The following is a 14,578-nucleotide window of genomic DNA, read 5'->3' on the forward strand; positions in this document are numbered from 1 at the left end:
CAAAACTAGAGGGAGAGGAGGATGACCCTCACAGTCATTTCTCCTTTCCACACCTTCAAGGAGCTTGCTCAGTTGCAGTCTCCTGCCTCACCAAGACAGCATTCTGGAGAAAGGATCACTGCCTCTGCCTCTAGCCAACCTGCTTATCTTTGAGATACTTATGACCTGGCTCGACTTTTGCAAACAGCCCACACACATCTGAGAGGACAGCATTCAGGAACAGGATGAGGGCACATAATCCTCAATAATAACTTACACTTTTACCACCTGTTCCCAAAGAGCTCAAAGGACTTTGCAGCCAATATGTCATTAATCCTCCCAATTCATCTGTGAGGGAAATAAAGGACAGGGACTGTAATCCCCACTTTATAGAGGAGAAAACTGAGACATGAAGTTAAGATAAGTGACTGGCTAATACATGAAAGCCTGACTGACTGCCTAGGGATTTCTGACAACTTCTCACTCATTTCCAAACTATTCAGCAGCCACTCTGTGCAAATGGATACTCAGCCTAAAGTGTCAAAGGATACCTTTTCCTTGAGCACTTTTTTTACTGCCCACAATTTATTGCAACTACTAACTCACTTAAAGTGACAAGACAGGCCTCTTGCTGTGAAGGCACAGGGATCCGATTTGACCTGACGTGGTTCGTTTCATGACAGGTGATGTGGGGATACTGACTGAAGCAAATTCCACTGTTCCAGATACTTACTAATCAGGTATTGATTATATTCTTGATCTCTTAAACCTGTGGTTTTCTATTTGCTTTGGAAGTTTTGGAACACTGAATTTGACCCAAACCTACAATGAAGAATACATACATATGGAGACCATGACAAGAGAAAACTCTTAGAAAGTTCCAGTGGAGTAGAGTTTGAAAACCACTGTTTTAAACTACACCTTATTAGTGTGTTAAATTTTCAGGGAACAAGAAAACAAAACAAAACTGAAGTTTAAGCCTAAGATGATGTCTGGGAAGCGAATACACATGGAACATGGAGTTGTTATTCAGGTTTACTTGGGGGAACCCATTTGTATGCTGTAACTGTAAGCAGGACCATTCCAGTTTTCAGAAATCTAGGCTAAACGCAGCATATAGGCGCCCTCCCCACTTTTACATTCACGTTGGACATATTCACTTAGAAGTTTCCTGCTGCGTCCCTCTCCTTTCGTGAGCAATGATAGTTCTGCCACCTGTGGTCTGAGCTGCTGCAGACATGGTGCCTGGGATGTTCTGGTCATTTGGACATGCTGGAAACCCGCCAGGATTCTGAAGAAGGCTGATATTCCTAGTAAGAAGCAGCTCAGGCATGAGCCATATCTGCCTTAAAATGGACCAATGATCTCCAAATCCTCAGAACCACAGGAGGTCTGGTTTGAATTTGATCCAGCTACAACTTCCTGGTGAAGACTATTATCTCCCCTACTCCTTACTCATCACCAAAATGTTTGGCCCAAATCAGAGAGCTATTTTTAAGACATCTATGTGATATCACTACAGGCACTTTGACCACAGGTCTGCAATTTTACTTTCCTTTACAGTGAAAGCCCATGCCGAATTGAGGTTGGAAGATGCCTACAGGAACCTAAGCAAAATAGTAGAGGTGAGTGAATATACAAATGTTGGATCTTTTAATTAAAATGATGGGAAGACTGGCTATTTAATATGGTACTGGAAAAGCAAAAATCAAGACAGGGTCGATGGGACATACACCCCAGAGAAATGATCAAAAGCCATACATTCATGTACTCTAGAATTATGTTGTCTTCTAATCATAAATTCGGCTACTTCCATAAGAGCCAGTAGGGAGCGATTCCGTCTCCTGTGTGGGTCGCTAATTTTTGTAGTTATCTTATTTTTTTCTAACAAGATAACCTTCAATGCAATTTGTATTTTTTTTTTCTAATAATACATACCTTTTCATTAAATGTTTGAAGTCTTTAGAATTGATTTGGAGTTGAAAACATTGGCAACATTTCCTTTGAAACAAAAACGTAATTTTTTTTTTTTTTTGGTATAATACAATAGTTCAATTCTTTATACACTAGTCTAGGATGGTGATATTGGCTGAAAACATTGTGGTAACAATTGTCATTAACAACTGCTTTTACATCACACACAATAACAAATGAAGATGCATGAGATGAATTACACTGAAAGGCCCTTGTTAACAAGTGGTAGTCTCCTTTTCCCGGTTTTGTTAAACTCGAGGATCCTGTTTATTATACTTGTGTTGTTTCTGACACTTAACTAGAGCTGTTAGTGCAGCAATATCAACTTGTTGGCTCTGTAGAAAGTGATTTCTAAAGGAACATTTGAGTTTCGTCTGTTATTGGCTGTATCGTGAAGCGTCTAAGCGTGTGGTGAGAAAGAATAGCACACTTTCTTCCATAATGACGTTCCTAGAACACTGTGCATTATTCTTTTCAACCATTTTCTCACATTGTGGTATAATTTTTTTTATTAAAATTAAATTGTGATGAAATGACCACAGGAGATCTCCATATGATATTTCTATGAAAAGAGACAGAAATAAGCCAGCTTTGTGATGAACACAAGTATCATAAACAGTTTTGCTCTGTGTGACACGTGCAATACATGGACATGGCTTGTCTTCTGCGTTTCATGATAGAATGTCACCTGGATGAGAACTGGATATATTGCACTTAATCATGGAACATGAACAGGTAACATTCCATCAGCTCTAGCAGCAGGAAAAAAGGAATCTGTTCGACCATTAAATAATCTTCTTTGGAACATGGTGGCTCAAACACATACACATTCACTTTAAGTCAGGGGCCACTATCAATTTAGCGGTAGATTAATTTACTCACCTAGGGATGGTTTAGGCCAAGACTTTTGAGATTATAAGATAAAAATGAGTATATAAAACATAAAAAACTTAATCCAAATTCCGTGACTACTTTTGTTCAAGTTGGGATCATAGAATCCAGGATCTATGACAGGTAATTATTGTCTTGTTTTAGAATTTGTGTTTATATGTTTTGTGTAAGTTTAAGGAAATAAGATAAAACACATCAGCTGCCTGTAGGTATAAATATGTGAGTAGGTGGCGTGCACGTATGCATTTTACATTTCCTTTGACTAGGAATATACACAGACTTTGCTTTTCTGTGGTTATTTCTAAATAGCAGTTCATCTTAAAGAGTACATCATTTTTAAAGTCTAAAATGCCAATACTTGCAAATACATTTGCTTTTAACCTAGAGTGAATATAGGAAGAAGCATCATTATTGTAGACTACTCAGGATTTAGGTGTTTATTTAGGTAGAAAAATGCTTTGAACACTCTGGGGAAATAGGATTTATTATAGAAGAATATTTCAGGGAATTCTTTTTTTTTTCTTTTTTTGCATTTTTTCAAGGATATACATTCGTACTGATTTTTGCTTCCAAATATATTTTAAGGCTGTTTGGTAAAATATATACCAGATATGAGGCTCAATTTACAGGGTTTTGTTCTTACAGGGAATTCTTAACTGGTTAGCTTTAAAAAAGTAAAACTTTGAAGCTAAACATGCTTTAATATTGACTGTGCTCCCAACAAACCCCATGCTCAGTGGAATGTAATCTATGAGGAAAAAGAAATACTGCAGTTGTAGAGAATGTCCCAACTGTCAAACTACCTCACTGAACACTGTTGATACTGTTGTCAGGCTGTAGAGGGAGCTGGGTACATTTTTAAAGTGCAAATCAAAGTGAGAAGCAAAGTGCTACAGGGTAATTGAAAAGCTGTTCTGCCTATGGCTAACAACAAGGAACTTCTTAAAGCAGCGTGAAGGAAGACCTGGTATTGGGGTGGAAACATCTGTCTCAAATTGCAATCCTGTTTTTTACCTTGAGTCATCGAGAGAACTCTTGAGATTGGGATCAAATGGGAAAATCTGATAGGCTCTTCCTTGGCGGATGCATCCGCATTGCGATACAGAAGCCGTGGAGGCTATGGAACTCTGCACGAGGAAAGCCTACGGAAGAGTCATTCTTACTTTTTTTCTGGTGCCAATCAGAATCATGAAAAGAATGACTTTTCTTAAGTTCCACGGCTGGCGATCACAATATGTGACCCCTTTTTTCCCCCTTCATGTCTAACACAGGCGAGAAATAGATTGTTGATTTTAGCGGTACTGCATAGGACAAAAGAATTTTGGAAAAATACAGATGTAAACTACGTTTCTTCTTTACCATTTAAACTGAGATATACTTACCACTCACATTCATATTTCTTAAACTTTTTACAACATCACAACTGTCATTTTAAACAAGCAAACATTTTTTTTTGTTTTTTTTTTTGTTTTTTTTTTTTGTGTGTGGGTTTTTTTTAATTTATTTTTATTTTTTGGTGTATGTGTGTGTGTGTGTGTTTTGTTTTTTTAGGATACCCTGGAGAGTCAACTAATAGAGCAATTTGAGAATATATATATACAAATATAAAAAAAATCACATGTAGCATAGATGGTGAAACTTAAGGGAAACATCGTGTGTAATATCTTAAATTACATAGGAATAAAAACACAATGATTATTTCATAGAAGGACAATTTTTTTTTTTCTCTTTATACTCCCGGCCTTTGTGAAGGCTCTGACCTCTTTCATTCATTGCTTCCCTGTGGGATCATTCAGCTTATGTTTTGAATGGGTAGAACATACTGTGCTGGGTATTTTTAATGGGTTCACACTTGTAATCCCCTGTGTTTTTTCAGAACCATATGGCAGGGAGTTTGGTGGTTGGAGAGATCACTTTTCATCACCATAAACTTGATGGAAGGAACTGGACGTTTTCTACAGAGAGGACTCGGATAGCAAAGATGGGCTGATGGGTCAAAACTGCACTCAGGGAAAAGTAAGTGGGGGTTAACGGAAGAACACAACGGGGCTTTCCTTCCTGTACTTCAAGTCGTAGCACCTTCCACTTGGGTGGTCTAATGCCTCTAGTGAGTGGTGAGATGCACCCTTTATAGTTGTTATTCTTATCTCTAATGACCACATCATTTATAAAAATATAAATAACAAAATGTAAGCTGGGCTCCATCTCAAGAGGCATTTCTTGTCCTCTGAGAATATGGAGGATACGTTAGGTCTCACCAAGATTTTCCATCAGAGTTGACTGTAAGTCAGGCCATCAATTAAAAAAAAAGAAAAATTTCATCCTTGCCCTGGGCTCAGCAAACGGAGGAGATCAAAGCATTCCACTGTGTTAATGGTACAAAGAATGCGACAGCAAGGGTGTATTCAGTGAAGGAAATGAGACAAAAATGACCAGGTAGGCAATGTACTGTACAAGCATTTTGTTAAAAAGAAAAGATAAATGAAAAGGTGAACGTCGCCGCCTTCATCTTAGAGCCGCGTCTGGGCCTCCGGGATGTAGATCTCGATGCTGTCGGCTCGCTCCGTGGCAGAATTCTGTCGGAAGGAGGCTGCTCTCTTGGCAGCCATGAGCCGTCTTCGGGCTTCCTGGCGCTGTCTGTCAGGCAGGTCTAGAGACTTTTCTCTGGTAATAGGAAATTTCCCTTTGGGGGGCTTCTTTGGTATTGGAGGGGGGACCTTTCTTTCTTCCTGCAAAGCATCACAAGCCACAGTTGTTCAATGGTCAGAGCAGAGTACCAACAGTACTTGAACTCAGTCGCACTGGGGTCGGCAGTATTTCCCTTTTGGTCACAAGCACATGGTGGCATTTCCTACTCAAAATTGGTCCTGGCCCCTGACTCCAGCAGTAATGGTTTTTTCCTTTTGCAAAAGGATTTTTTTTTTTTTATAAGCTCCCTCAAGTTCTTGAAAGGCAGCAGGTGAGTTTGGGATAGTGTTTACAACTAAGGGAATAAATTCCAGACAGTCACATCTGGCATCGCCTTATCTGATTGTTTTTGGACACTGTTGTTAGACTAACACTTCCTTTATTCCCATGCTTTCCAAAGCATGATGTCATCTTTGAGCAGTGGCTCTTGAGCGTCACAGGTGGTTTTGAAACTGTCACTTGACATTGTTATTGCATGCTACAGCCTTTGTAACTGACTCTGGGGTTCCAAATATGTTCATGGGAACCATATTACGTGGGTAACGTCCCAGGGAATTGTTGGCCAAATTCTCTATTATTGGCCTAAATTATATGTTTTAGATAGTTATTTTTTTTTTTTTTTTTTTTTTTTTTTTTTTTTGTATAGGGCACATGTGCTCACTAAAGAGACAGAGAGAGAAAGTGAGAAATCAACCCCTACAGGGATGACCATGCTGCAATCCCCTCTCCTCCATTCTCCTTTTGGGATTTTGGGCACGGACACACATGCATCCAGTGTGAGTTTCAAGCCACCAGGTCTGGGACTTGAACTGTAGTCATTCATGTGGGAGTCTAGCACCTTAACCACTATGCCACTTGTTGGCCCTGACCTAAACTATTGACAGTAACAGTATTTACATACATAATTACTTTTCACTTCCTCAGTTAAAAAGATGCAAATAATTATTTTACTCTTAGCTTATTTTCTCAAATATGCCACACCAAATTATATATATGCTTTTTTTCAAAAGCTTAATTTCACATTCCTACCACAAATGCAATATGCAATACTCACAACTGTGCCAGTGAAAGGGTTGTATCCAAAACTCTGTGGCACCATTTAATGTTCCCGAAACTCTGTGTATCATTTAATGTCTCCAAATAACAAGGCTGGCCTCGCCCCACTCTGCCCCCTAATGGAGCTGTGACAGGGATTCTGCAGGGCCAATTATTTCCCTCCCAGAGAAGGGCACACAATGGAAGGACCCTGTTTCTCTTCTAAGCACATCTGCTTATTGGAGGGAAAACCTCTAGAATCCTACCCTCGTGTCCTTCTCTTTTCATTCTGTGCAAAAAAATCCAAAAGGAGCCAGATGTACTTGGATACTGGGGGAAAAGAGAACTTGTGGGATCCAGGATGAACATCCCAATGTTAAATAATAGTATTTCGGTAGGAGGACTGTTTTAGTGTTTGAAATCTCGTTCTCATGGCTTATTTCTCAATAACCGAGGCCAGAAGCAATGAATGTCCCTTGATTTTTTTGGCATGCACTTAAAACAATGACATAATTAATTCATTGAACCCTTTCAGCTATTTAAAAATGTAATTCCTCTATTAAGCACATCACTGTATTTACTTATCTTTTTTCTCTCTCTTTTCTTGGTAGCCTCTGACACATGGGACTATAAGAAATGTGCGTAAATGTTTTTTATGATAGTCCGCCCCTACCCTGGCCCTGGCCCTGGCCCCTGGCCTTGGCCCTTACCCATTTTTTTTTTTTTTTGAGAGGTTTTTGCCTTAGGGCACCTGGGCACCTGAACTCACTGGAGAGAGGGAGAGAGAGAGAGAGAGGGAGGGAGGGAGGGAGGGAGACTGAGAGGGAAAGTGAGAACTCACCCCCCTCCATGGGGGATGGCCACACTGCAATCCCTTCTCTCCCATTCTTCTCCTGGGTCTTGGGCATGCGCACACATGGGCCCAGCATGATTTTCAAGCCACCTGGTCCAGGACATGAACCACAGTCTGCCATGTGGGAGTCCAGCAACATATCCACTATGTTATCTGCTGGCCCTAATATTTCCCCTTTCAAAGGGGCTTTAAAGCTTCTAGGCATGCTGTATCAGAAGAGCACAGAACAGATGGTCTTGCAGAGCCACAGAAATGGGGTTTTAAGAAATGTGCTTGAAGGGGACAGGAGCTACTCTTCAGGACAAGGAACTTCAGATCTACTCAAGTCCACTTCTGGACTGCGGGTGCAATACCCGCAGCAAGAATCTGTCTGCATTTTGAGAATCAGCCTGTAAGAATAGCTCGGTAAATGGGTGTATCTGAGTTCTCAATTACCGAGGAATGAAAACAAGAAAGGATTATTGCATGCATCTGTACTAATTCAAGGAAGTTCTATTCTAGAATCCATTAGCACAGCCTTTTCACTTGGGAGGGTCACTTCTTATCGCCTTCACCTAAACCCCAAACCATAGATTACTTGTTCTTGTTGACATCCCATTTAGGGCTTACAAGCGTCCCATGCATGCCTATGCCTCTCTTCCATTGTCCATGGGAAGAGGAAATGCTTCGTCGCCTCAGGTGGCATCAAAGTCAACTAGCCTGAACGTCAGGATTCAGCCAGCGCAGTTTTTGGGGAGTAGATGATGACGACAACGTATAGGGGGCTTTGATTCTAATTGTGCAGGTAATTATGCAGGTACATGTTCACAGCAATATATTATCTACCATCTCCCCAGTGTGCTAGGTTTGTTTTCTTGACCATTTTAATTGATAATGTCTATCTAGAAAAAAATCAGAGTATAATTACTCAGAACTTTTCTAAACTGTGTGGTAGGAAATCTATATACTCATTGCTAACCCAGACCTTTCTGCCAGCTCTGCTGAAGGAGTGAAACACCAGGATTCAAATTTAATGGAATTTTCGCCTAATGGTAAGGGCTGACGCTGACAGACATATAGGAAGGTTTTGTGATCAAACTATTCAGTACAATTTAAACTATTGTCATGTCTCTAACTCTAGACATACAACTATAAGATACGTTTATAAAAGAGCTAATTGTTATAACCAGAACTAAAACAGTTTTCCCTATAAGAGAGCGTCTTAATACAACCAAAGCAAAGTCTGATGAAAAGTACAAACAGGCTCCAAGCCTACAAGAAATGGGTCTGTGGATTAACATATGATTTGGGCTGGAATCTCTCTGAGCTATCTACGTACAAGCAATACAGCAAAAACAAAACAAAAACAAAAACAAACAAAAAAACCACTGTGATTTACTATACCTGCCCAAGACTTCAATTCTACCTCAGTTTGTGCACCTGTATATGCATGCATACAAACATGCACACATGTGTGTACACACACATGGACATATGTGTACAAGAAGACTTTTAAAAGTACATGGAAAATGAAATTAAAGTATAATTTCATGTTGGTGCAGAAAGAACATTAAAATCTATGCCAAGGAGCCAGCAGGTGGTGCAATGGTTAGTGTTGCTGGATTCCCACAGGGTCAACTGTGTTTTGAGTCCCAGACCTGGCAGCTTGCTTTCTCAGTTTCCCTTTTTCTCATTCTCAGTCTCTCTTTGGTCAAATTAAAAAATAATAAATAAATAAATCTTTAAAATATTCACATATACTTTTTTTTCATGATATAAACTTTCTGGGAACTTTTTGAAGGGCCCCTCATAAACAGGAAAACTCAACCCTGTGTTGTTAACTAAAGACTGGGAAACCTATGACCATGCAGTATTTGGAGATCATTTCTGAATTGGATTAAATAGCAGGAGGCCAATGAATTGAGATTCTCAGGGAAATGACACTGGGGCATAGTTACCTTTCTTTCCGGTGACTCTATTATCTTCCAGTCATTGAGCTTCAGCTGGTGCAGCTCGTCGAACTTCATGCTGACATCCTCGATGGAAAGCTGCAGCATGTCCCAGTACCCGGCCAGGTCCTGGGATGTTGGTCTCGGCATGGCGCTGGGGTCCTGAGAACACACATGGGGATGTTAGAGGTGTGCAAGCCTCCCCTGGCAGAAGGCTGGGGGAGCCTGCGTTTTCCCATGAGTGTCATTCAAAGAATTGGCCTAGGGAGAAGCCTAGCTAATTCAAACAGTGGCACAAATATTTGGGCAGGCTCACCATGATTCAGTAACTGTTTACTTTAGCGCAAGTATTTGCTGAGGGTTTACAATTATGGAATGCGTCCTTTCATTCCATTTTGGAAAGGTTGGCCATGGTGGCACAGAAGAAACTTGTTAAATGCTCGACAGCTCACGGAAGCAATTAGAACCTGCGTTTTTGGTCATACACAGGTCATTCCGAAGGGACAGGCTGCATGTCTGCTGTGACACCGGTGGTGGTGATGAGGGAACGGCGTTGGAATCAGTTCTCTTTGTATTTGTTCATAGCTCAAATTGTGATGGTCAATGACACCTTACAGATGTAATGTGCATTTAGTTTACTCTTACTAGAAGAACGACAGTGCAGAAAAATCCCATGAGGGAGCACAACGATCTCACTGACCGGTCCTACACTTAGGAGGTACAGATAATGCCGCTGAGCCACAAACTGGCAGCCCAATGTGGCCCTAAGATGCATTTGTGTCTCTGCATAATGCCTAATGCATACCTACTTTCCATCAGTTGCCTATGCTTATAATGGACTGACTTTTCTGGGTGTGGTGCCCTCGATTCAATGGGGGATAGGCGGAGGGGCTATTTCAGATTGTTCACCTTAAACGATCACAGAAAATCCTGATGCATAGCATTCACCTGCATTTGCTTAAAACATGCAATTTCCAGCTTACGCGTCAGTAACCTACTCATTGCTAAACCTGGCATGAACTTGTATTTGGTTTGGTTTAGCATTTCTTTCTCCAGGTTTGCCAGCCATAGCCACGTGGTCTCTTTTTGGTCCATCTCATTTGCCCTACGCAACCGCATGGCAGGCTGAGCTAAGGGTGAAGGTCAAACGGTTGAGAAGGCTCTGGAGCTACTTGTACCCACAGCCCTCAGTGTCTTTGATCAAAGCCAGAATTGTGGTTCCAGTTTTCTGCAGTTTGAGGCCGTTCTTCCTTTGAACCACTAGAGGGCGACCTCTGGCCGTTCAAACACGGGGCCAGGCTTCGCGTAGTGGCCAGTGAAGTTTTCATCCAAGGAGCGCTTTGAGGCTGGGCAGCTCCCAGCAGCTGCGCTTTGAGTCTTGTTCCACTTACCGTGTGTCGTGCCTGGATTCCACCTCTGCATATGTAGAGCACTGAAATATCTTGCAATTAGGGGCACAGTGTACACTGATGACAGGACAAGAAACATAATGAGCTCCAACCGTCAGGGGTAAGGGTTAGGCTGAGCACGAGGAAGAATTTGCTCACGCCCAGCCCAAAGCAGCATTGTTACAGACTCTTTTGAGTGTCCAAGGGAGGCTTTGGGTCTTTCTTCTGGAAGACTTTACAAACACAAGGCACTTCTCCCTGCGAGTTTGGGCATGACGGTGCCCGAACATGGCAGAAGGGAGCTGAAGGAATGGCTTTTCAAGTCCACAGGTGGGATCAATGTGCTTCGGATCATATCTTCAAGAGAAAGTCAGTTATCACTGAGGCTGCCGTCGACCGGAGGGCAGGTGTTTGTCTTCACTTGTCACTCTTCTGGGCTGACAAAACCACTGTTCTTTGGTCTTATCTCACAGTACAGGCTGTGGCTACACCGGAATAACCTGACACAGTCAGGATTTGGCTCTCTGTCTTTTGTTCTTTTTTTGGGGGGAGTTGGAGGGTGGGATGAGGTTGCATAGGTACCCACTGGACATTCAGACACCCTGACATGCTTGTAAATGTTGCTTTTTATTATTTTTATTTTTTTAAAAGATTTTTGCTGTCGGGCATGTGTGCTCTTTGGAGAGAGATAGAGAGGGAAAGTGAGAAATCCCCCCCTGGGGGGGGGGGATGATCACACCACAATCCCTTCTCTTCCATTCTCCTCTTGGGCACACATGCACATACCACTGGCATGTTTTTCAAGTCACCAGGTCCAGGCCTCGAACTACATATTGGCCAGATGGGATCCAGCACCTTAACCAGCATGCCACCTGCTGGCCCTGTTGTTGCTTTTAAAAACAAACAAACAATGGCTGTGCCATGGCATTCCCTCTCCCCCAGCCCAGTGCAGCAGTGCCATATGTCCTTGTTCAATTGCAGTCACTTAAAATTCACATGGCTCGCTGACTCTGAGGTCTGGAGTGCATTCCATGTACACTTTGATGCCCCTGCATTCCGGTCCGGAGCATTTCTCTGTGGTTGTCTGTGTGCTCAGACATAAACATCCTCCTGGATCTTGTTAAAACGCAGAGGCAGGCTCAGTCGGTCTGAGTGAGATTCTGCAAGTCTAACAACCTTTCCTGGAATGCTATGCTGGTCTGCCGTAACTGCTGGGCCCACGAGCACAGGAGTCAAGCCGTCAGCGTCCAGGAGAGACTTTGCAGTATTAGCGCTATTCTAGTTCCACCATGAATCACCTCCGTGTCCTTCCCTCAGGGGACATCTGCCTTGGGTAATCCTAAATACCGGGGTGGGATTCTGACTTATTTTCTAGTCTTTTTAACTTAAAGGTCAGTTATTTACTCCCAAGTTTAGCAGCTAACAATGCTAATTTAAGTGATGGGGACTATTTGGTTTTGAAGAGAAAAAGATCTGCTTGTATTTTCAGCATTTCTTTACTGCCAGACCTGTCTCAGATATGCCTTCCTCCACCCCTATACCCAGGCCAGTCTTCCTCAACAAATGACTCAATTTTGTTTGAATTCTGAGTAGAAGCTAAAAGAAAAGGAGGCAGATATTTCCAAACTCAAAAGGCATCAAAAATATGTAATATAATACAAAGTTCTGCCCTGGGTGGTGATGCCACGGTAACATGCCTGGATTCACTGGGTCATGTCCTGGGAGCTCCCTGAACATGATGAGCACGCCAGCATGCCCAGGGCCTGGTGTGACCCAGGCTGGGAGTGGGTCATATATGAAAACCCTGCTGTGGGTCCTCTTTTTCTCTCTTGTGGGAGAGATAAATGAATACATAAAGCCCTTCAGTGGCCTAACTCACTCCCTTAAAATAATAATTAAACAGATACTACAGAGAATGTTAATGGTAAATGTGACAACTGACTGTTTATATAGCTATATATTTCTTTCAAGATTCAAAACTTTCCTCATTTCTCTATTTAAATATTGCTTAAAACATTCTGGCATAAGAAACATGTTGCAGGGTTTTACATTTCATGATGAACTTTAGCAGGGTTAGTTGGAAACATAAGAGAAAACGAACTTCGTATAGTGATCGTAATTAAACGACCCGAATTGGCAACTCTGACATGCTGGTGATTCCTCCGATGTGTGAGAGCATTCTGTATAATCACATGTCACAATCAGAACAAAACATCATCACAACTCCTGGAATCTTTGCTAAGAGAGGCCTCACCGGGATCTACTTGCATTTTACTGAAAATGTCTGGTCTGAAAATAGATCAATGCATGGATTATAAAATGGCTTATAAACTAACATGAACACTATTTAGCTATTTATCATAAAATTAAGAAAATACTTCCTTTAGTCAGAGGAGGAAAAGTATTAGGTCGTTGGGAAAGTCATGACATGTTTTTCTTTTCCTTTTTTTAAAATAATTTCTAAATTGCTTTTTATTGATTATAATACAGTACCAACTGAAAGGATAACCCAAATATTTGACTAGGGCCACAGGAGCATGGTTCCAACAGAAAAATCTAATTGTGATTCCTACTATTTTAGAAAATGGTAGGAATGAAAACAAACTTAGGTCTGTAGTGAGAGGTATAACTACTTCCATAATGTACACTAAGAATCTTCAAAGTGGTTTAGTCCTTATTGGCCATTCTCATTCTCCTTTTTTCTTTAAAAATTAAAAAAGATTATTACTTTATACACTCAATTGCTATATATATCATTTAGCCTGTAGAGAGAATTTACCCAACATGCAATACACCTCAGACCTGTCCAGTTGAGAATATTATATACGTCATCAACAGGTAATAAACCATTTCTGTGTCCCACGAATGTCTTACTTCTCTATTTCCCCCCTATTTTCCTTCCCTATATTTTTTCCCTCTCCCACCTGCTTTCCATGCTGTCTCTAGTGTTCATAGCTATTTTCAATGTTTTTAAGCCCTCCAGTCTTTCAGTCTCTACCATAGAGTGTGGACAGTCAGTATATGTGAATTGGAGACATACAATGTCTCTCTTTCATAGCCTGACTTGCTTCATTCAGCAATAAATCTTCCATATTCATCCACTTTCTATCAAATGCTAGGGTTTTAATTTTTATGACTGAATTGTATTTTATGGAGTGTATGAGCCACACTTTTTCAATCCATTCATCTGTTCGTGGACACTGGGGTTGCATGACGTGTTTTTCTATGTAGAAATGCTTCATGACTTTCCTGATGACCCAATATATATGTGTGTATGTAAATATATTGCATGTATAAATATATCTTAGTATGTAGGTATAATTATATTACCATGCACATATTATATATTATTATATAAAATATACATTAACATGTCCATGTGTAAGTATACATAAACATACATATGGTTTTTCTTTTCCTTTGGTTTCCAGGAGAGCCAAGTTTAATGCTAATTGTATTAATGAATCCAGTTCATGGTACATTTGTTTTCGTCCTTATTATAAAATGTAAAGGTTAAATAATTTCTTAAATCTCTTCTTGATCTCTTTAAATGTTGTTTATATGTTTATACTTGTTTATATATTTTTATTGCCAGCCACTTGACATCACTTTTAAATTTGCGATGAAAGCCATGTAATAATTTACTTTTTATTTCTTCTTCTCAGTTGTTCTGGTAGAAAATCCAGATGCAAATATCTGACCAGATGCCACATTGTTGGGAATTTCCAACTTCCAGCCCACCCCTGCTCCTTCTTCTACCCTAGAGCAGGGAAGCAGCTTCTCTTATAAATCCATTACATGTTCTGCATCCTTAGAGGTACTTTTAGCAAATAAGCAGACAG

At 40.8% G+C, this 14,578-nt stretch overlaps 1 protein-coding gene across 2 annotated transcripts in view; it reads right to left on the reverse strand.

The window, feature by feature from the left end:
* Window positions 1-4,332: 4,332 nt before the first annotated feature.
* The window catches only part of DLGAP2 (DLG associated protein 2), a 498,047-nt gene continuing 487,801 nt past the window's right edge, over window positions 4,333-14,578 (reverse strand). For both annotated transcript variants that reach the window (XM_006163214.2, XM_027766226.1), the window contains 2 exons: window positions 9,358-9,510; window positions 4,333-5,573 (listed from right to left, as the gene is read on the reverse strand). In XM_006163214.2, coding sequence (XP_006163276.1) covers window positions 5,355-5,573; window positions 9,358-9,510 — 372 coding nt within the window. In that variant the 3' untranslated portion in view covers window positions 4,333-5,354. The remainder of the gene's footprint in view (window positions 5,574-9,357; window positions 9,511-14,578) is intronic.

This window comes from Tupaia chinensis, unplaced genomic scaffold (assembly GCF_000334495.1).
Source record: "Tupaia chinensis unplaced genomic scaffold, TupChi_1.0 Scaffold141517_1, whole genome shotgun sequence".
Taxonomy (NCBI): domain Eukaryota; kingdom Metazoa; phylum Chordata; class Mammalia; order Scandentia; family Tupaiidae; genus Tupaia; species Tupaia belangeri.